Raw genomic sequence first — 24,205 nt, 5'->3', positions numbered from 1 at the left:
TCAGTAAAGGGGTGCTGAGACAAAAAAGCAGTACACTATAAAGTGGTCCCAGCTAACAGTATTTAAATAGACAATAAAAACGTTATACAAAATTGACAACAATTTATGATAAGCAGCAAGTGTTATTTAATCACACTGCTACATTCAAAGAATTGCATTAATAAAATACATCAAAATTCAATTGCATACATATTAAGTGCCCAGAAGAACAGGGAAAGAAAAAGAAGGGGGGTGGGTGATTTACGTGAGGATAAAAGAGTGTTAAGAAAAATAGTGCAAGCAAATAATGCCAGGTTCAAGCGACCAAAGAATTCAATTATGGCCCAATTTTTTGCCAAAAGTACATATACTGTTCATATAACTTGACAGCTAGACCATACAAAGGAAACACAGTCACAAAGTCTCTGTTGAGCCATAGGACTAGCTCAAGGGAAAAATAGTCGACGTTTCGACCCCAAGGTAGATTGTAGGTCGTTTAACACCTTACACGGGGGTCTTCCTCAGGACTGCATTAAGGAAAAGGGCACCTAAAATCAAAATGAAACACTAATTATATAGCAGGCGAGTAACAAAAGTGAACTAATTAGTGTAAAAGCCAAATAAAGGTCCATTATATTTACCATATCCAGTCCTACAATGAGGACTATAAATTCAAGGAAACGGGCAAACTAGCGCCAGATGCTAGAGAGCGGCATCAACACCTAAAAAATAAGGTGTTGTGTATAAGCCCAATATCACAGTTGAGGGCAAACAAAATAACTAAATTAACAGACTAACATGGTGCAGGAACTTACGCACAACGCAGAAAAATCAGCGTGTCCCTTCTAAAGTCCAAACCATTTGTTAGGAATTCCTGCCCATAATCGTCGGCTAGGAATAGTTACAGCATGCAATTCTGGAAAGTTGAAAGTTAAAACGGAGTCAAAAACCAACTACAGACTCAAAGGATCATAGGATCATTTAAATAGGAACAGAAACAAAAACAGAGAGTGTTCTACCTGTTGTTACAGTGATTCACGGCACGTCAGGCGCCACCTCTCAAATGAACTAACGATGCTAAGTCTAAAACAAGGAGACAGTGAGGGCCAAGATTAGTATTGCCGTATTTCTCCGGTGGAATCACATATTTAGTGAAAAAAGTTCGTCTAAAAACGGGAAAGCGGGAAGTGCTTACCGCTACGCGCTAGTCCAAAAATGCCAGCAGAGTGAAGGGAAGCGAGCGGACTGCTCGTCTTCCGTTAAGTAAACACGCTCGGCACCGCTCGTCATAGAGTGACGTGACACGTGCAGGAGCTAGATGCTAACAGTGTGGCATCATGAACAAAGACAATAGACTCACTACAGTTACGTTCTGATTATTAGTAGAAGCTTTTGTAACATTTATAAATTAAATCATAAAAACGGAAAGGGGAAAAGTTTGTGGTATTTCAAAAAAGCGGGATCAAAAACAAATGATAATTATTCCCAAACACGGAAAAAAGGGAGGGGGGGAAACGGAACTTCAGAAAATGCTATACAGTGTAATTAAAGAGAAAAGATTCCAATTGGCAGTGTAATACAGTGTAATACAGTGTAATACAGTGTAATTAAAAGATTTCATTGTGAAAGAACATGTCAAACCCCTACTAAATCCGAGTAAACACATTAATAAAACCTTAAGAGTGTTATAGAAATCATCAGAGCTCATAGGGTATGGAGAGAAAGGAATGACATATGGTCAACAAAGCAGGGTCACCCGGAGCAGATTGATGGCGTCCCACAATATGGCAACTAACTGGAGAGCCAGAGCAAGGTTTGGCTCAAGCCCCTAACAGAGTATCTTTAAGTCAGTAGTGGCCTCTCTTGTGAATGAGGGGCAAAGCGGGGATGAGGGGGGCATTGAGGTCACCAGTGTGCAAAATAACAAAAAAACATACCTGCAGCAGGAGACATTGCGCTCTTCTGCTCATCTTCTTGCAGGCACATGCTTCTACCCTGCCCTGTGTCCAATCCTGAAGCTGCTCTTGTGCATTGGAGCAGCGTCAGGATTGGCCTCAGCGCCCTCAATTTGTGCTCACAGACAGACTGGGAGCCTATGCCTGCTCTCTCCAACCGAGCAATGCAGCTAGGTTGGCGAGAGCTTCAATGCACATGATGGCTTGATCGGCCTGAGATGGCTGGTCAAACCGTCATGCGCACTGAAGGCAGTGTACTACCACTCCTCCTGTCATCCCCCTGGCCCCATCCCAAAGACTCAGCGGGAAAGGAAAAATAAAACAGTGAGTGTTTATTATCGTTTTATTTTTTCTTTCCTGCTATTTTTGGCCGGGTTGCTCCTCCACCATGGGGGAAGAGTCACTGCTGCTGTAAGTGCTGCACAAAAGGTTAAAAGGGATCAGTAGACGGTTGGCTAGGCCAGAGCACTTGCATCAGGATATTTGTTTTGTCTTCTACTGTGGGTAAACTGGAGGTCTAGAACTTTGGCAGCCCTATGCATGCCCATTGCATAAGATGCACTCTCCTCAGTAGTTGGGCCTTGGAGTGAGAGGAGTCACTACTTAAGGAAAGTATCAAGGTGACGGGCCTCTTGAAGGTCATCATACCAATTTTCTTTGTGGTATGGTTGCCTTGTCTCTTCATAATCATTGTTCGAATCTGTGAGAAATAAGGAAAGCAGCATGTGTGTTCTTCCTTGTGGAGGCGGTAAGTCAAGTGGGGGAGACTGAGTCAAACGCAACCTCGGTCAGAGTCGCAGCAGCGCCAACTCTGAGAACAATAGGCATCTAGGCCTCCAGAATCGATGGAGTCGGCATCTGTGCTTAGGCTCCAGGAACCAGCATAGTGTGTGGCGTTGAAGCAGGAGCAGTGTCTGGCCCAGCAGGGGATAGGAGAGTCTAACTAGCACGGAGGGTGAACCCGCCAACATTGTAGCAGAAGGAGGCCTCTTGGCTCCTTGGGGTGTGTACGCACACCAGAGGGAGTCGGTCGGGTTGGAGCAATCTGCCTCTGTGTCGCAGATGGCCACCGAAACTCGGGTTGTGCCAAGACAAGTTGCAGGATGGACTCTGACGTCGATCAACTTCAGGACCGGAGCAAGAGTCATGGTGACGTTCTTGCGCCTTCCTAGGAGTATGTGAGTGGCAGGAAGGGACAGAGTCCTGCATAGATTTTTTATGTTTTTTTCTTCGACTTACCAAAAGACTTGAGTGAGACTTCACCTCATGGTGACATACTTGTGCCTTCTCGGGAGTATGTAAGTAACGTGGAAGGGGCTGAGTCTTTGATGGATTTTTAAGGTTTTTTCTTCGACTTTCACGAAGACTTGTAACGCAAATGACGACTGACCTTGGAAGTGCCTCCTGGAACGGGACCAGGTCCAACCCGTCTACCTGCCTTCCCGTAACTGCCGACAGTGTTTCGGCTCATGGTCGCTTGGCCTTCGGATTCATGGACGCAGTCACTGTAGGCCTTACTGTCATGGTCAGACCCTGGCACCAAAGGCACACCTGATGAGGATCTGTCACAGACATTTGTTTATGACAGACCTTACAGGGCTCAAAGCCTGTTGCTTTAGGAGGTGATATTTCTCATGCACAGAGCGAAGAAATGTGAGGTAACTTGTCTCAAAGAGATGAGAGGTTGCTCTGGATTTGTTTCTGGTGACTTGGAAAGAAAGGAACAGGCATCAGCACGTGGCCATGGTGCCTGTGTAAGCTTTGCAAGTTATTTCCAGAGCGGGATGCTATTAGTGCTGAGCAGCATACAGCCATCTACCAGCACCCAGAGGTACACCTGAAAAGGTTTCCGAATTCAGTCCTGGGGAATATTAAAAAGATTTGGGAATATTCAAAAGGTGAAAAATCTATGGTTAAAAGGCTCTATCAGAAATGCAACATTCATGTATTTCCCTGCCATTCTCAAGGTGGCGCAAACTGCAGCAACAATAAACTTCCACTTGCAAAAGTTAACCCTCACTGTGCCTAAACCACTTTGCACCAACACCCTGCTAATATATGCATGGGTGCATGTCTGGGGTGGGCCAGTGCAAATTGAAGGGAAACCCCTAGGCAACTAAAGGTCTATTTTGTTTGAATATCTTTTATTAGTACATTTTCTTTGTAATTTTCTGATACAACATATCTATTGTCTAGCATCAATGTGCATTACTTTCCAGATAACATCTCTTGGCCTCTGACTCTGTAGAAAGCAGTCAGCGTGCGTGTCTTTCACATAAACTTGGTGTCATCTTTAACCATAGTGCATGGATGCTCATCCAGCCGTTAATTATCTTGGGTATTAACTGGGCATCTAAAGGTCTATAAAATGTATTAGACCATATGGACTAGCAACATGATGTCATCAACTCAGTATACACGGAAGTAATATTTAAAAGTTCATTTCTTTAATTTAAATTAGTCAAAAACATATCAAAACATGTGTCATAGAGACATATAAATGTAAACATATTCTAATCATAATGTAAAAGGACACCCAATACAATAGTACAGTTGGATAAAATACAAAGAAGTTTGTACATACATGGAAGATACAAACAACAAAAATATTTCAAATAATGCAAATCTTGAACGATGTACACAGTAACGATAAACATAAAGTGGCTGCTAGATGAGTCTTCTACACACGTTTCAGCGCACACTGCGCCTTCATCAGGAAAGCCACAAAATGTCCTAAAAAGTGAAAGTTAAAAAATTTAAAAATCCACTGAGTTTACAGATAAATTAATAAGATGATGAACTGTATACCTTCACCAAAATAGAACATATGTTTGAATAAAGGAAAAAAAATTATTAGCATCAGATCCACCAAAAGGGCCTCCTTCAAAAACCGCCTAGACAACAACGCACACAACAGCAATGCTGACATCCACGACAGCTTCAATGCCATGACCGCCCCGACAACCACCGAGACCTCCGCCACCACGACCACCACTCACACCAACCGCCTGCTCTCCTGGACCAACATCACCGACGACGACACCACCAAGATCATGAACACCATCCACTCCGGAGCTCCGTCAGACCCATGTCCACACCACATCTTCAACAAAGCCAGCACAGCAATCGCACCCCATCTCCAGAAAGTCATCAACATCTCCTTCGAGTCAGCTACCTTCCCGGAGAGCTGGAAGCACGCCGAGATCAACGCCTTACTCAAGAAACCAAAGGCGGACCCCAAGGACCTCAAGAACTTTCGGCCCATCTCCCTGCTCCCGTTCCCGGCAAAGGTCATCGAGAAGACCGTCAACAAACAACTGACCCGCTACCTCGAGGAGAACAGCATCCGGGTTCCGCAACAACCACTGCATCAAAACTGCCCTCATCGCCGCCACCGTGGACATCAGGACCCTGCTAGACAACGGAGAAACAGCGGCCCTCATTCTTCTGGACCTGTCAGCCGCCTTCGACACGGTCTGCCACCGCACACTTTGAACACGCCTCCACGACGCTGGGATCCAAGACAAGGCCCTAGACTGGACCACCTCCTTCCTCTCCGGCAGAACACAGAGCGTCCGCCTTCCCCCCTTCCGCTCCGTAGCCACCGAGATCATCTGCGGCGTACCCCAGGGCTCATCCCTCAGCCCAACGCTGTTCAACATCTACATGGTACCACTCGCCCACATCGCCCGACTGCATGACCTCAACATCATCTCCTATGCCGATGACACCCAGCTGATCCTCTCCCTCACCAAAGACCACCACACAGTCAAAACCAACCTCCACGAAGGAATGAAGGCCGTCGCCGAATGGATGAGGAACTGCCGACTGAAGCTGAACTCGGACAAGACGGAGGTCCTCATCCTCGGATCCACCCCTACGGCATGGAACGAATTCTGGTGGCCGACAGCACTGGGAACAGCGCCAACACCCACCGACCACGAACGCAACCTAGGGGTCATCCTCGACTCCACCCTCTCCATGACTAAGCAGGTCAACTCCGTCTCTTCCTCCTGCTTCAACACTCTCCACATGCTCCGCAGGATCTACAAGTGGATCCCCACCGAAACGAGAAGAACAGTCACCCAGGCCCTCGTCAGCAGCAGGCTGGACTACTGAAACGCCCTCTATGCAGGAGCCTCGGCCAATCTCCTGAGACGGCTGCAACGTATCCAGAACGCCTCTGCACGCCTGATCCTCGACATCCCTCGACGCAGCCACATCACACGCCATATGAGAGACCTTCACTGGCTCCCCGTCAACAAGAGGATAACCTTCAAGCTCCTCACCCACGCACACAAGGCACTCCACAACACCACACCTGCGTACCTCAACAGACGACTCAGCTTCTACGCCCTCACCCGCCAGCTCCGCTCCGCCGACCTCGCCCTTGCCACAGTTCCCCGCATCCGAAGAGCGACCTCCGGCCGCAGATCGTTCTCCCACATCGCCGCCAAGACCTGGAACACCCTCCCCACCCACCTACGCCAGACCCAAGACCTGCTGACCTTCAGAAGACTCCTCAAGACCTGGCTTTTCAAACAGTAGCAGCATTCCCCACGGCCCAGCGCCTTGAGACCCTCATGGGTATGTAGTGCGCTTTACAAATGACATGATTGATTGATTATTATTGTTATTAGCTCCATGGGTAAGGGGAATGAAGAAAAAAAAAAGATATAGTGCTAAGATCATCACCACAAGATTCGAAACCATAAGTGAAAGGTAATCAAGGAATGATGAGCATGCATATTTAAGTGCTCCAGTGGATGGAAAAATAAGGAGAAGGACACTTAAAATAATAGAGTGCACCAAAAAGTAGGAAATATATATGAGTGTCTACCCTTTCTTCCAAAAGGTGAATAGCCATAGGTAATATAGATGCTTACTCAGTAAAGGTCAAAGGTCAAGATCCGTTTAGAGGAAAATCGGAATGGAACCACTTCCCAAGGAGTGTATGCCAAGGTCTATAAATGAAACACAGGTATTGAAATAACGGCATAAAATTAGGCCGGACATATTCATTCATGACGATTAATGGTGTAAATTACCGTGTGTGAGGGATACGGATGTGTATGCCTCGGTAGTAATCTTGTAGATATGGATAGACCCACTTCACAAGGACTGTGTGCCGGGGTCTATAAATGAAACAGGTTTTGAAATAACGGCATAAATTTAGGCCAGACATATTTATTCATGATGATTAACCGTGTGAAGGATACAGATGTGTGTGCCTCTGTACTAATCTTGTAGATATGGATGGACTGTAACACAAATAGACACAGTCTAAAAAAACGATAGAGAAGACACTACTAAGAAATAGGGAAATAGTAAAAGATTCCTAGCTTGTACAAGAATTATTCACCCTTAAATGAGTAGATAAAGGTGGATACCTGATAGACGCTTGGAATACTTGTCTGATGCAAATCAGTCGTAACGGATGCCTGTTTTTAAGGACAGGGTCCAGAGGTGGATTTTTTATATATGATATATATGATAGCCAGGTCTTGAGGAGTCTTCTGAAGGTCAGCAGGTCTTGGGTCTGGCGTAGGTGGGTGGGGAGGGTACTACCTCCAGAAGACTTACTACACCAAGTTCCCTGTCAAGCAGGGGGAGGGGGGTTATTATGACATTGGGGTAAAGGAAAATTTGGTTTTGCCAGCGCCTACATCAGCTTTTAATAGAGCGCACGTCGTTGGCAAGGTGCTCACAAACATTGCTAATTTTCAAGGAATGTCTTCCATTAATATTGCACCTCCTGTGTCTTTTGAGGGACGCTCTGCTGTTTTGGTGGATTATTCTAGTGACAGTGGTGATGACGGTGAGGGGGTGCAAATTTTGGCAGCGTGAAAGCACAATAGTACGAACGATAATTTTGCTCTGGTGCAGGGTACTGCAGGGGAGGGAGCCGTTCCAGAGGTGCTTTTGGCCCCGGTGCCTAGGGGCCCGCCTGGGGAGTATGTCAACTCATATTTACAAGACAATATCAACACTTTAGCTGTTGATTTAACAGACTCAGCATTTGAGGAGGTTCAGGAATTGGATGGTGCTGTCTCACTGTCTCACAATATATACCCTACGTCACGTTCTGAACCTCCTGGTTATTCTTCAGGATTTGAATCTATTTTTCCGGAATCTCGTTCTCCTCCTTGTTTCTCACAGTTTTCTTTTGACTCTGCATTAGGGCCAAGTCAAGGGCAATGGGTCTGGGTGGATCATGCCACTCCATCTTCGGCAACGGGCAGTGCCACGCAGTTTCTATATGGTGGTAAGTTGGTAGCGGCGTCTGGCACGAGCGCTGGAAGTCTTCATCCTACAAGGTCCCGCAGATGGCGGCGGGCGTGTCCAAGTACAAGAAGGCGAAGCATGGCGCGGCTGTTGGTAAGGGTGTAGCGTCACAGAGCGGATCAAAGGCGGATTTTGCTGTGACCAATTGGGATTGTTATGATGGCGGGGTGGGAGACGGGGAAATGCCGAGTGGGAGTAATAATGATTTGGTCATACCTGATGAATATGCTGGTCAAGGTTTGGTGGACGAAAATATACATGAAGGTTTTCTATTTGATGAAGGGATTTTTGATGCAAGAGCTATGCGTCAAGAGCAAGTAGCGGTTACAAAGGGGTCGGGGTCAACTGTTGTTGCTAGTATTTTTCAGAGGTCACGAGCGGGCAAGACAGCGTAGCAGGAACGGCTTCGGGGGCAACAACGGCGAGAGGATCCTCAGGAGTTCCAGAAGCGGGCTACTCAATTGACATCAGGTAGGCCTCAGTGGTGGTCTTCGTGGCCGCAACCTTTGACAGACAAACCTAGTGTATGTTCAGTGGGGGTGGGTGATGACTCAGTGATGGAAGGGGGAGGCGTTTGGTAAATCTGCAGAACAGGTGGGAGTGGGTTCAGGTGCTGTGGGATCAAATAAGGCGACAAGCATTGATAAACAGGTTAGCACTGATAAACAGGTCTTGGATGGGTCTGAATCCTCATCTGGGCAAGTTTCAGGTACCGTTCACCCCATGCTTAAAAAATTACCTTACATGGGTTTGTCCATGCCCCTGGGTACGCATTTGGCTGAGAAAACTAAGAAGAGGATTTGGGACCACGAATTTGTAGACGTATTCAAGCTCCTTCATAGGGATATTCAAGCAAAGGAGGGGTCCAAGGAAGAAGAGTGGGAGCTTTGGAGGCGTCCTAGGGTCCCAAAAAATATCAAAAATTGGACGGCAGCATTTTTAATTTATGCTACCGTCTATTGTGAAAAACATCAGGACAGGGCTGTTGCAATGTTTAAGTAAATTGATATCATACGCAAAGCACATTTACAGTCCGGGGGGTTCGCATGGCTCAACTATGATGAGGAGTTTAGGGCTAGAGTAAGTCTTTTCCATGATAAGCCTTGGGGGGATGTGGATCAGGAACTGTGGCTTCAGTGGATGTCTTCGTCTCAGACGCCTGCGACAACGCATACTGCAAGCGGGCTCCCAATTACTTATCGCACCTTTCTGCCTCGCCCCGCCCAATTTGGGGCGGGTGTTGTGGGAAGAGGACAACTACCAGTTACGGGATCCTGTTGGAACTTTAATCAAGGTTCCTGCATCAGGCAATTTTGCAGGTTTAAGCACGAATGTTCTCAGTGTGGTGGGAAACATGCCATCATTCAGTGTTTTGCCAACCAAAGGTTTGGGGATCAGGGAAAATCACCAAGAGGTAGGGGAGCTTTTCCGCAGTTTATCTCAAAGGGCTCATACCCCAATTAAGTTATCGGTCATGACACAGTGGTTGGAAAGGTATCCTGATACGGAATCAGCTTCAAAACTCTATTGGGGTTTCAAGGAGGGTTTTAAGATAGGTTATCAGGGTCCCCGTTATAATACATGGTCTGACAATTTAAAATCGGCGAAGGAGTTGCCTCAAGTGGTGCAGAAGAAATTGGATTTGGAGATACAGGAGGGCAGGATAGCAGGTCCATTTAAGCACTGTCCTTTGAAGAATTTGATGATATCTCCATTGGGTTTGGTTCCCCAAAAATTGGCAGGTGAATTTAGACTAATCCATCACTTATCGTGGCCGGAGGGCCAGTCTATTAATGATTTCATTTCCCTGTCAGACTCCAATGTGTCTTATACATCTGTTGATGAGGCCCTGAGGATGGCACGCACAACTGGGAGTGGTGCGGAGCTGGCTAAATGTGATATCCAGTCAGCGTTTCGCTTACTGCCCATTCACCCATCAGATTTTGAGCTATTGGGCATGTTTTTCAATGATTCTTTTTACATAGACAGAGTCCTCCCAATGGGTTGTTCGGTGTCATGTGCACTCTTCGAAAAGTTCAGTACTTTTCTCCAGTGGTGTTTTTCGGAAAAAAGTGGTCACAAACAGGTATGTCACTATTTAGATGATTTCTTGTTTATTGGCAAAGCTCAGTCACATCAGTGCCACAGATGCCTGAACATTTTCCAACAATTGGCTGAGGAGTTTGGCGTTCCTTTGGCTCGGGAAAAAACTGAGGGTCCAGGTACCAAACTTACATTCTTAGGTATTGAAATTGACACGGAACTTATGATGGCTAGGTTGCCGGCGGCTAAAGTGACTGAGATTAGGTAATTTTTATTGGAGATCATTGACAAGAAAAAAGTTCAGCTCAGGCAGGTTCAGCGTCTTTTGGGCTATTTGAATTTCGCTTGCCGCGTGGTGCGTGCTGGCAGGACCTTCTGTAGACGCTTGGGGATGGCGATGTCTGGGGCATTTCTTCCTCATCACAGGATTAGGCTCACCAAGCAGATTAAGGAGGATTTACTAATTTGGCTGCAATTTTTGAAGGATTTTAATGGAGTCTCTCTATATTTTGTGGAGGATGACACCATCTGGCATTTTCAGATTTTTTCAGACGCTTCTGGAGCGCATTGCTTCGGCATTTTTTGGGAGGGTCGTTGGTGTGCGGAAAAATGGCCTCCACATTGGCTACAACAGGGTAAAAGCATAGCCTTTCTTGAATTGTTCCCTCTCATAGTGGCTGTTTTAGTTTGGGGGGAGGAGTTTAAGGATAGGAATGTTCTTTTTCATACTGACAATATGGCTGTTGTGGAGCTAATTAACAAGCAAAAGGCAAAAGAAGTGCGTGTATTACACCTGTTGCGTGTTTTTATGCTGCAAAGTCTCAGATTAAACATTGTGTTTCGAGCGAGACACATTCCAGGTATTCATAACTCAATTGCGGATGCTCTGTCTCGATTCAATTGGCAGAAATTTCACAGTTTGGTGCCGGGGGCGGATGGCTGCAAATCTTCGATCCCGAAAGACATCTGGGCGTTGGGGGAATGAGAATCGTTGATCTGGTGGAAAATTCTATAGCCCCTTCTACTAGACGCAGTTATCATCAGGCCTGGTTAGAGTTTTTAAGTTATGTTAAATTTCACAAAATGGTTCTTTCTACAGAGGGTATCAGAGAGGTTATGTTACGGTTTGTTTTGCATTTGGTCAATTTGGGGTTATCTCATACAACAATCTCAGGAAAATTGGCCGGCATTTCGTTTTATAGTCAGTTGTGGTGGGGACAGGAGTTTATGGGGGATGTTTTATTAAGGTGTATGTTGAAGGGTCTGGGGAGGGAACGTTCTTCTACTTCGGAGTTATGTGAGCCAATCACTTTTCACATTTTGCAACAAATTTTAAAGCAGTTAACAGTGTGCTGTTATGATTTGTGGGAGGTTTCACGTTTTAGACTTTGTATGATTTGGCTGTTTTTTGGAGCTTTTAGAGTTTCCGAGTTGTTAGGTCTGCGGGATCAGAAGGGCATGCAGGTAGAGGATATTCAAGTGCAAGGTGGGAAGGTTAGGATTCTTTTGAGGAAGTCAAAAACTGATCAGCTGGGTAGAGGCACTTGTATCTTTTTAAAGGGTAGCGGAGTGCAGGATTGTTGTCCAGTGAAGGATTGGGAGTCATTTTTTGTTTCCTTAGGCCTACAACATGGGGACATATTAATTCACAAGAATGGGAGTAAAATTACTAGTGGACAACTATTGGCAGTTTTACGTAAAACTTTGTCATTGTTGGGAAAAAACCCTGCACTTTTTGGGACTCACTCTTTTCGGATAGGAGCAGTGACTGAAGCCTACAGATTGGGTTGGGGTTTGGATGACATTAAAAAGATTGGAAGATGGAAATCTGATTGCTGCACACGTTATGTAAGGAAATGAGATGTTATTTACTATGTGGACTAATTTTGGTTTTTTCTCGCTAGGTCGTGTTAAAAGTTCATTATCATCAAAGAGGCGGACATGGATAGTGGGCCATTCGTTTGTAAAGTGGTCAGCCAGCTTCGCCCAACAGCAGATTTATGGCCGAGCTCTTGGTTTGCCTAGCAAGGGACATGAAGTTGTATGGCGGGGGATGAAGTGGGATGATTTATTTCCTATGCTCTCTGAGCTGTCTTCTGCTAGAGGTTTCCCTGATTTATTAATAATCCATTTGGGGGAAAATGATCTTGTGGCACTGTCCGGTTTATCCCTTTTGAAGAAAATGAAAGTGGACTTGGCGGTGCTCAAGAATAACTGGGTAGGTACAGCTCTGGCTTGGACTGAATTTATTTACAGGCACCATTGGAGGGGAGCTCGCAACCACACGGCGATGGAAAGGGCTCGCAGGAAACTCAATCGGGAAATTTAAATTTTTTGTTCTGCAATGGGGATAAAGTTTTTAGCTCATGATAATATCACAGGTGCGGAATATCATCTTTTCAGGGGAGACGGGGTGCACTTGTCACAAATGGGCCAGGCATACTATTTAATGGAGTTGAGAGATCTATTGGCGGATTTTTGGGGTGAGAATCTTTGGTGTTCTTTTAATATCCACTAAGGTTGTGGCAGCAAACATAATTTTTGTTTAAAGGGGGGGGGGGACCATGAAAACTCTCTGGTTTTCCTGGGTGGCGTTTTTTCTTGGGGGTTGGATGGTCTGGAGCGGGCTTATCCTTCGCTCTGAGGTGGGGGAGGGGTGTTGGAAAGGTTGATTGGGATTGTGCATTTCATGGGGTATTTTTGATGAGAAGTTTTGTGGGGAATATTTGGTTGGATAGCAAAATGTTTCAAGAGTATTGACAATGGGGTTTTTGTTCCAAGAATGTTTATTGTAGCAAGATTCAAATTTATGTTGCCTGGCCTAATAAAGTGACCTTTTATGCTAAGTGCAAATATTTGGTGTGGTTGTTCTTATTGCGCGATGGGGTCCCAAGGGGACCGGTGCACGAGCAGCTGTCCCCTTGGGAAATTTCACACGGTGGAACAGTCCACACAGCGCGTGAGGGCTCTAGGCAGGCAGGGGGCGGGGTTAGCAGCACGAGCAGAGCAGGCAGCAGTTAGGGAAAACGGTGTTTTTTTCTTTGAGGAGATTGGGAGGCTGTTGTTTTTGTGACCCACCCACCCTCCCTATAAGAATACAATAAATAAAAAAAATTAAAAATATATATATATATTTTTTTTAAATATATATATATATAAGTCATGTTAGGTCAGGTAGCATTTTCCTGGTTCGCTGATTTTCCTTTGGGGGCGTTTTTCTTGGGGGTTGGATGGTCTGGAGCGGGCTTATCCTTCCCTCTGGGGTGGGGGAGGGGCATTGGAAAGGTTGATTGGCATTGTGCATTTCATGGGGTATTTTTGATGAGAAGTCTTGTGGGGAATATTTGGTTGGATAGCAAAAAGTTTCAAGAGTAATGACAATGGGGTTTTTGTTCCAAGAATGTTTATTGTAGCAAGATTCTAATTTATGTTGCCTGGCCTAATAAAGTGACCTTTTATGCTAAGTGCAAATATTTGGTGTGGTTGTTCTTATTGTGCGATAATGATTGTTGAACTGTGTGCCATTTTCGCAGGGTAATTTGCTGTTTAAACCACACTTTTTTTTTGCGGGAACATTTGCTGTCGGACGTTGCTTGGTGATACTCCATGAACTGCTTATTAAGGCGCTGCACAGTGGCCGGGTCCTAATTGGGGCTAGGGGTACCATCCCGCTTACATATCTCTGTATATTTCTGATTATTCTTTGCTTCATGGATTGTGATTCTCTCGAGTTACACTGGTATCGAAATAACAGTTACAACTTTATTTACAAGGGAATGAAAGCAACTAGTGCATGCTACAAGTTAAACTTATTCTTAAAGCCCTGAAGAAGTTCTCATGGCAGTTTGCCATAAGGAACGAAACACGTTGGCTGCTGCTACTTAAAAAAATCATGAATAAATTGAATTGACAATAAAGGACTAAAAGAAACTATAAAGAGACTTAAGGCTTTCTGTTCAGGTGCACTGCTCTTTGTAAAAAGCATTTGAAAGTTCCTAGTACTGGTAAAATGCCATCTAAGGATTTCTGAGCAAAGGAGGAGTCTGTGGCGAATCGCAAATGGACAATAATGTCCTTGATGTTCCTGGAGCGACGATGAGCAAACAAAGGTTTTGCAAGTTTAAGTTGTTGATCTGGATCACTATTCAGTATGTGCCAATTTGAATTAATGATCTGTTTGATCTTCTCGTTCATGGTGGAATGTTTTGTGACGCACACAGGTTGCGTCGATTTGGGGCGATTACTGGATTTCAATAAATGATCTCTGTCATAAAATCTAGCCCTTTTGTAAGATTCTCTGACAAGGTGATGAGGGTATCCTCTAGCTATGCATTTAGCTTTCATAGCTGTAGCTTGTATATCGAAATCGGACAAATTTGTGCAATTGCGCCGCAATCACAAAAATTGTCCGAATGGGATACTCTGCTTTTGAGCTCGTGGGTGATAGCTGTTAAAATGTAAAAGCATGTTTCTGGCAGTGGGCTTGACGTAAAGGTCTACTTCAAGTACGCCAGAGTTATACCTAATCAAAATATCTAAGAATTCAACTTGTTGCTGGCTAGTTTGCGCAGTAAATCGCAGATTAGTGTCTGCTAGATTAAGCCATTTCAGGAATTCTTGGAGATGTTCTTCAATGTCAGTCCAGATAAAAAAGATATTGTCTATATATCTGGACCAATGTAAGACTGACTCAAAAAATGGGGCAATATCATTATGGATAAATTTGGTTTTGAATAGAGCCATGTAGATATTTGCTACTGATGGTGCCACTGATGCTCCCATGCTTACACCCTAATTTGTTTGAAAAGGGTGTAACCAAATCCAAACGTGTTTTCTGTCAAAACAATTTCGAGGCCGTCTAAAAGAAAATATTTAGGACTTGGACATTGAATATATCGATAAACCATGAGACTGCCTCTATTGCTTTCCTCTGTGAAATGTTACATTATAGGGATTCAATGTCCAAAGTCACTAAGATGTTGCTGTGCTGTTTAAAAGGAAGATTCTCAACTTTATTAATCATATCTCTTGTATCTTCGATGTAAGATGGAATTTTAGAGATTTGTGATCGAATCAGACTGTCAATGTACTTAGAGAGGGGTTCCGTGACCGATCCAATTGTAGATACAATGGGGTGATAGGGGGGGTCCCGAATGTTTTTGTGAATCTTGAGGACACCATAGATGCAAGGCATCTTCCCTTCCGAACTGTTTAAATATTCCTTTTCTTTTCTGCTGATGTCAACCGCATTGAATGCTGTCGCTGTAAGTGATTTGATTTTTTGAGCTACTTTTCAGGAAGGATTATTGGTTATTTTAGCATAAAAGTCCTGATCACTTAACTGGTTCAACATTTTTTGTCCATATAGATACTGGTATCGATAACTACAATACCTCCCCCTCTGTCACAATTCTTAATGGTAACAGTTTTGTCATGGGTAAAAGCTTGGAGAGACACAAACTCTTGTTTATCAAGATTGTAGATAGGTTTGGGAATGAATCGCATGGCTTGGTCTAAACGATTGAGGACAGTATGTTTGACTACCACCACTTCTAGACCCACCTGGTCAAAGGAAGGTGTAAATGTAGATTGAATAGATAGTCATGACCTGTTGGGCAACATGGTGGAAGGTTGCTCCTCAATGTCAAAAAACTTTTTCAATCTGATCTTACGAAAAAAGGACAAAATGTCTTGATAAAGCTCAAACATGTTGACATTGATGTGGGGTACATATATTAAACCCTTCGAGAGTAAAGTCATACAAGAGGTGTCTAAAATAGTGCATGATAAATTGAAAATGGGAATTACATCCCTTGTCTCCAGTATTGTCTGTTGCGGGATTCCAACATTTGCTGGTTGTTCGGTTGATAATATTGGTTCTGATAGTTGCCCCTGGTCTGCGGTTGGAACCGCACTCTCTGTCTGCCTCTGCGAGTCTCACACTAGGGTGTTTGTAAACGTTCTCTCTCAAATACGGATATGTTTTTTCCAGAGAGTTGTAGCATTCGTCTTTATTTAATTTCTCTGTTTTACGTTTAATCAAGTAATCTGTAAAGGAAGCTAGTTCTTTATCTGCTTCTTCTAATTTCTTCTTTGCTTCTTCAAAAACATTAGATTTTCTTATTTTGTCCTCTAACTCAGCTAACTTGTTCTTCAATGTAGATACTAGTTCTTTCGCAGTTTCTAAGATGAGTATCTTGAGGTCTCTGGAGCATCTATCAGCTATCATGCTCCATTTCTCTAGGAATTGTCTAAATTGTACAAATAGTCCTGGAATAGTACGGACTCTAAGTCCCTGGGGTATACCTCCCGCTTTCAGGTACTCTAACATAAATGTCCCATGTGCTTTAATTCTTTTTCTTTTCTTTTTGAGAGTGGCCAATTTGGTTGTGTCATCATTGTCTTGAATAGTTGATTTAGAGATGTTACTAAATGAATTACTAGTGCCTACTACGATGGCAAATTATTTGTCGGAGAAGCCAAAAGTTTTTAACTGATCCATGGTGATAGTTACCAAGTGAAACAAAGCAGCCAGTAGGCTGGCAAAAGAGGGTTAACAAGAAAGAGGGCAGGGTTAACATGCAGAGCGAAAGGAAGTAAATACAGTGTGGAGTCTAATAAAAAGTTAGAAATACATGTCAGACAATGTATACGGTGAAGGTAATTTGACCAAACACAGATATATTAACAAATATAAACAACACAAACAGTCCCACACAGATAAGCTGTGGGTAAATCAATGTAAATAACAAGGACCCCTGCAATAATTTGAAATTCCTAGGTTTTGGTGCAAAGCTAGACATACTAAAGTAGTGTAATCTTGCTTTGCCTTAAATCACAATGCCTAGTGATACCGGACACAAGCAAGGGTTAAAACAGAGTATCACCTCATATACCTATGTAACTTGAGCTTTACACAAATGCACATATCGTACCCATCTGATTACTACTTACTTGTCTACTTCGGGAATTTAACTACAAATCCTATGCTAGACAGTTTTGGCTCGCCTCTGTGCCATCGTCCAATGTTCAGCATCAGACTGGACAGACAGATTTGGTGCGAGTGCCCCAATTTCTTTATCAGCAGGTGACTCTTGCTAAACCCGGAACTGTTCTATTTTATATCCTTATTACAGTGCAGTGCTGCAATTTGTAACATACAGAGCCATTGTGTCAAGGACAGTTAATCTGGGCCTTAGAGTCACAATGTTGCATGCTCTAAAAGTCAATGTTTGTGTGACAATCCAGGAAGGGAACTTTCAAGGCTACAGTCAACAAGCATGTGTCTTCTTTTCCCATAAACTGAAAAAGAAAGCTTTTCTGGAGCTTGGCCATTATATAAAGTGGAAATTGAATAATAAAATATAAAATTGCTGATTACATTAATCTTTTTCAACAGTTCATCAATTCATGACCAACCTCAAATGGTATGTAGTCAGGGGGAAGCTTCTCCAGCATATCATCGGCCAGCCTTGTAACCACAGCCTCGCGTGTTTCACCTCCTCCACTGGAGCTGTCTTTTGGCTGAATGCTAAGGATCGTGTCCAATACATCCTTGGCGAGCTTGCTTTGGTAGGTGATATCAGCATTTGGATGCAGCCCAAACACTTCTGGGGTATCATAAGCTGGCAGGCTCTGCAAAACCAAACACAACAAACTGTCATCCACAGCCAAAATGTTTTTAATAGGGGTGGGTGGAATGTTCATTCTGCCCGCTGAATTGGTGGAATCTGGCGACTATGTGTTACTCTTGTAATGCAGAATTCCAGCCATATTTCACCTTCACATTCGAATTTTCCGTTTAATAATCTATTTAGTTCCTTTTTTTTAAAACAGATTGACATAAACATAAAACATTAGCACTGTTGTTCATACAGTCGAGAGAAAAAAAGTCCATACACAATGGAAACCAGTCCTAGCATAGCATTCGTTATGTAGGTCTCAGGTCATTGTGACAAAGAAAAGGATATAAGGTAACGTGACAAGAAAAATGTAAACAGAACATATCCAACAATGTAGTCAAGCACCAGTGGGAATCAACTATAGTGAACACAAATAGGGCTGTTGAACCAAACCGAACAACCAGTAAACAAAACATCCATTCATCCTCGACCTAGCCCATAGCCTCCACCTCCCCCAAGCCCATAGCCTCCACCTCCCCCCCGAAAGGATTCCAAAGATCAATGCAATATTAAGCAACTCTCGGCTACGGCGTCATAAATCCTGGTTGGAGCCGGTAGACAATAGGGGTGGTAAAATCCAAGTGTGACGCGCAGGGTGTTGCAGCGCATTAGGGATGCAATAGGGATCGGGAACAACTCCGTCAGTAACATCACCATCACTCTCATTCTCATCCCCCTGAAAGTCAGCCAATATAGTGTCCCACGCTCTTGCAAACTCTATGGGTCCTCTACCTTGGTGCACTTTGGGAAGCAAAGTAATTTCTTCCAACGTAGCCTCACGCAATACGTCTGCTCTTAAGCCCTTCAAATGGGGACCCTCAGCATGCTGCCAAAGCACAGTAATTCTATGGTTAGCCAACACCAAAGCTAGTTCAATGAACCGGAAGGTGAATATATATTTGGCAGGGCGAGGATAGGGGCCCAGGAGGGAAAACAAGGGCTCAGAAGTAAGAGCAAGATATGTAGCCCCTCCTAAAAGTTTAACAACTTCAGTCAAAAAAATGAACAACTGAGGACACCCCCAGAGTCTGTGGAGGAGATCACCTACAGTAACACAACAGTGAGGGGTCGGTGGAAAATAAACACTAAGGGCCAGATTTACAATAACTGGCGCATCCCTGCATATTAGCAGGGATGCGCCAGTTATTTTGCGTGACTCAGAAATCCCCTTGCGCCACCATGGATGCGTCGCATTTACAATGCGGCGCACCGTGGCACAAGAATAGACAGATGAGTAACGCATCTGTCGCCGTAAGTGTAACGCAGTTCTGGAGTTGTGTTGCAAGCGGGACGCAACTCCAGCACTGCTCAGGGGAGCCCTATACCTTATATGCTGCATCACTCCTTACGCCTGCTTCAAGCAGGCGTAAGGATTTGACGCAGCTGGGACGTAAAAGTGACTCAGTGAAATCTTGCAGATTTCAGTGCGTCACTTTTACGGGGCTTCCTTGCAACGTAACGCCCACCCTGCATACATTATACCTGATGCAGGTATAATGAAGCGCAGGGCTTTACAACATGACGCATCTCACTAGATGCATCACGTTGTAAATATGTCGCATAGTGCGCATTGTTTACGCCGCTGCTGCATCACAAAAATGACGCAACGGCAGCGTAAGAGTGTTGTACGGGGCTTGTGAATCTGCCCCTAAGTTTCAGGGGTGTAACCTAAGCCTGGTAAAGAACATAGAAATGTATTAGTCTAAACTGTGCATTCCGGGAAATCTTAGGTGCCATCTACCTCACTTTAGCCCAGTCCCTGTCTGTCAAGGGCACCTCCATGTCTCCCTCCCAACGATCAGGCAGTACCGCACGGGGGCAACAGATATACTCCTGGAGCGCAATATACAATCCCGAGACCAGGAGGGGCGCGTTAGAGGTGTCACACAAAAAGCGGCAACTATGGAGGAGCCTAGGATCTACGCCACGCCTATCCAAGATCGTGTGTACAGCCGCTGTCTGAGTACCATATAGCAGTAAATCACTAACACTCAAGTTTAGGGTCTAAGGGAATTAACGGCCTTATGAGGGTTCAGTCCCCAAGCTCGACAAATATATTAAACAAAGAAACCCAAAGGTCTATGCAACCACTACTCTTTTTAACAAAGTCCAAAATGGAGAGACTACCATACACCTACTACTATAAGAGGATTACTAGATAAAGCATGAAAGAACCCTTCTGAGTGGTTGGAATCCCATCAAACACAAGAACTTGATCAAACTTATCATCTGGGTTTCCATCCTTCCATCCACATGCCCTCTTTATCATAGAGGGATTAATCAGTGGAATTCGTCAGGAGGGGGGTCTAGAAATAAGACCTAGGAAAAATTACAGATGTATCTAGACTCAGACAAGTTCTGTCTAGTAGTGTGAAGTGGGAAAAAAGAGAAAGAGTGCAGTGCAAAGTGAGTGAGTGAATGTAAAACAGGAGGTATAGCAGAACAAAGTATTTTTATTCTGGTGTCTGATATACTCCTTGATTAAAAACAGTGCATCGAGGCAGTTTCATAAATCACTGCCTGTTTTGTGGTCGACATGTTTCAGCTCTGGGGACAATTAGTCCCTAGCTTTCATCAGGACCTGTTTGTTTGTTTGCAACTGCATATATATAGTGCTTAAAAAGGTGCAACTAGTCAGAAAAAGGCTAATTATTTGACCCCTGGACTGTGAATTTATCCAGGCATAAAGGGAAGTAAATAGTACACCAGCACACCGCTAAGAATCTTATGGTCAACATTTAACATTGACAGGGGCTAATAGGAAGTCACATCTGTGGCAGGCATTCCCCTGCATGAGCAAAGGCACAATACGGGCTTCTCGCAGGGTGGGGGGCAACGTCACGGTGGACAGTGCATACTGGGGGTAGAATGTCAAGATATGCAGCATAAAACTGCACTGCAAGGCTATCTGTCCCCAGGACCTTCCCACGGGCCATGCTTCGGACTTCAGCCCAGATCTCATCCTCCGTGATATCCTCCCCCATTGCGTCCACTACCTCCCAGGTGAGTTCACTAGGTGGTAAAGCTGTCAACCAGTCATTAGTGATGCAGTCCAGTGGCACAGCCTGGGCTGCTTACAAGTGGGAATAATATTCTTCAAAAGAGATTTATCTCCCCTTGGGTGTATTAGTGGGTACCATCTGAAATTATCAACTCCAAAAATCAGCGATTCGTGGCAAAAGGGATTAGCCAACCAAGCCAATAAGGGGCCAGATTGGTCCCCTCTGGCGTGGGCCCTGACCCTATAGGCTTTGGAATTGAAAAAGCAGAGATGCTCCATATGTGTCGCTACTTTTTCTTTTGCGTCCAATGATTCCTGCTGCAAGTATGGTCTTTCTGGGTGCTTCAAAATCCTGAGGGGCCACTTGTGAATGACAATGTCCTGAAACAGGTTCTTCTGGAACCCCGCAGACTCCGACAAACAGCATCCATTAATAACCACCTTAAAGGCTTCGCATTCCACAAGTGGAAAGGAAGCAGAGCCAGTGTTCTCATCCAAGTAATTCTCAATACCCTTTCGAACTGTCTCGAAAAATGCAGGGTCTTCCAGACTCACCGTCATTAGATGCCAGCTAAAAATACAGGAGCGTACCTCCCCCATTTCAATGTCATCAACAGGGGATTGTGGTCGAATATGGGGCGGGCGAGGTATGCAATGGATGAAATGTTCCCTGGAATATCAGGAGAGCATACAAAGGAATCAAGGTGCACATACAGTGCATGCATGACCGGGTGGAAGCAGTCCCTATCTAGGGGATGGCAATGTTGCTAGCCATCAGCCAGACCCCAGTTGCCCTGCCAGGCAGTAAACTTTCAGGCCAAATGTACAGTAGGGAAGTCGCGGAGTGGGGGATGCGAATGATCCAATTCTGTTTTTGCCACATAGTTGAAACCACCACCAACAATAAGAGCTTGAGGCACCAAAGGAGCCAACACCCGGGACAGCCTATCAAAAAACTAAGATTGATCAATATAAGGGGCTCCCAGTTGGGTCAATGCGGAATGAGCTGCCTCGAAGGACTTCAGGGGGTACTCCACACCAGTCTTCAGAAGTCGGCCAGGAAACAAGCAGTAGGCCGCTGTCCCAGAGCTCGCACAGCCCACGATTGAGTCTCTTCGCAGTCGCCCAGTGGGGGTGGGCATTCAAGCAGCCCCAGCAAGTTTTTTTTGGGTGGGCCAAGGACGCATTTGGGTGGGCCACTGTGGGCCCAATTTGTCGCATCTTGTGGTAGCCTACAAGCCCTAGATTACATCATATCTACTCGCAATCAGTTACCATGATACAATGGATCGATTCTGTGTGTATACAGAGCATGTGGAGAGTTATTTGAAAGTAAGAGTAATGTCTGGACTTAAGTGCAAACCTTCAAATTCCAACAAGCCAGGCTTCAAAACAAGTACTTCCAGGCCTGATTATCAACTTTTCTACCATCCCTCAAGTGTGCACCTTATCTCACAACTGACCTTGGGCCCCAGCCCCATATCAGCCACCATCCAGCTTCACTTGCTTTATTCCCATAAAAAACATTAATAAAATCACCTTCAAACTTAAAACATTGACTGTAGCACTAAATATAATTAGCATACACTTTAATATGTTCCACAGTTGCCCTAATGACCTGACTGCTAATTAAATAAAACCAGAAAGGCCATGACTGGGCCGGCTTTAGCGCTAGTGCGAAAGTCTTTTTTGGCGCTCCACCAACTACCTCTTTCCCCGCAGATACCATTACTACCACTCTCCAACAGTACCATTCATCTCCCCGTAGCCTCTCTCATATGCATTTCATTTGTTGTATAGCACTACTCATATCAGTGTAGGGTGTCACAGTGCTTTACACCATGCACACATTATACAGAGACAATAAATCATACAAGTATGTAAATCAGCTTATAGGGAATGCAACATAAGCCAATGAGGATTACAAAGTGAAGGAATCACGTCATTCATACTCGTGGGCAGTATATTTTAAGAGGGTTTGGGCTGGGGAAGCACAATCTCAGGATTTAGAGCATAACACAGTGGTTGGGGATTGGCTTTAGTAATAAACATTTATATCAGCCCAAACTCATTTTACACAAGAATCTTTGTGACAAAGGCAGTAACCAACTGAGCTATCCACATAAAATACAGCTTATCTGCATTTGAAAACTACCAACAGGCAAATGATTGCTCTTCAGCAGGATCATTAATCACCAGTTATCTGGACATTTTAATTGTTGTCTTGCATCCATGGCCATGATAATGATAAAAACTATTTAAATGAAGCATTCACAAAGTATGTGCCTTTCTGGGCCTGTGCAGATTTATAAAATAAAAACAAATAGTAACACATTCTCTTACCTACTCCATTAGTCAAACTTTGTGTCACAGCCTGGTCTGATATGCAGGTGCAGGGGTCGGGAAAGGTGAATAGGAATAAACAAATCTATTTTCTCCGGCGCTGAACAGAAAAGGAAATATCCACACAGCAGGACTGTAGGCAAAAGTTACTCGGTAAAAAATAAAGAATTTGTCCCCTTCGCCATGCCCCTATAGTTCTTCCACAACACAGCCAACCTTTCTAAAAGGAGTTGGGTGATTGGGGATGGCTGTAAGAAAGAGCCCAGGCCAAATCAATCAACTCCCAGAACAGGAAGGAAAACAACGTTAGGTGTAACGTTTTAAATTAAAGATGCCATTTTGTATTGGCCTTTGCGCCGTCACTGCGAGGGCCATGGCTTACGTTTGGGTGGGCCAAGCTCATATTTGGGTGGGCCTGACCCCCCCTCTAGAACCGGGCCTGGATTCAAGCATCAAAGTGGCCCTCCACGAGCCACACTAAACTAACACCAGGCACCCATGATGCTCCTAGGTGGCCTTCATCGCTCCCTGCAGTCCTCCACTGGTAGGGAGAGGGTGTCGGACGGTACTGGTGTATAAGTGATGTGAGCCGCCATCTTAAATGTAGCGTTGGACGGCCAACTCAAAAGGCCTCCTTACCTGGTTTATAGCAGCAGGGTGGGGGTCGCCACACATCCCCAGCAGTCAAAGTAGGAGTTACTGACGCTCGGAGGAAAATATCAGCAACAGGATAGGGTCAGATGCAGGGGCCTGGCAGGGAGCTCCCTCATGCTACGTCTCACTTCATCGGCTGTTGACCACAACCCCTTATTAAACTATTTGGTTCAATAAAAGCAAAACAGCACTACAACATTCTGATTACATTATGCTATTACACAAGATTCAAGGACTGGAAACAGTGTTCTTAAAGACATAGA

General features: G+C 44.5%; 1 protein-coding gene across 1 annotated transcript in view; it reads right to left on the bottom strand.

The window, feature by feature from the left end:
* The window catches only part of DNAH5 (dynein axonemal heavy chain 5), a 5,853,083-nt gene that overhangs the window by 382,858 nt on the left and 5,446,020 nt on the right, over nt 1–24,205 (bottom strand). Inside the window, exon 75 of the mRNA XM_085606747.1 lies at nt 17,682–17,897. Within this exon, the coding sequence (XP_085462873.1) occupies nt 17,682–17,897 (216 nt within the window). The remainder of the gene's footprint in view (nt 1–17,681; nt 17,898–24,205) is intronic.

Source organism: Triturus cristatus, chromosome 5_2, assembly GCF_964204655.1.
Source record: "Triturus cristatus chromosome 5_2, aTriCri1.1, whole genome shotgun sequence".
In the NCBI taxonomy this organism is placed as follows: Eukaryota; Metazoa; Chordata; class Amphibia; order Caudata; family Salamandridae; genus Triturus; species Triturus cristatus.
This window is presented reverse-complemented; position numbering and strand designations above follow the sequence as displayed.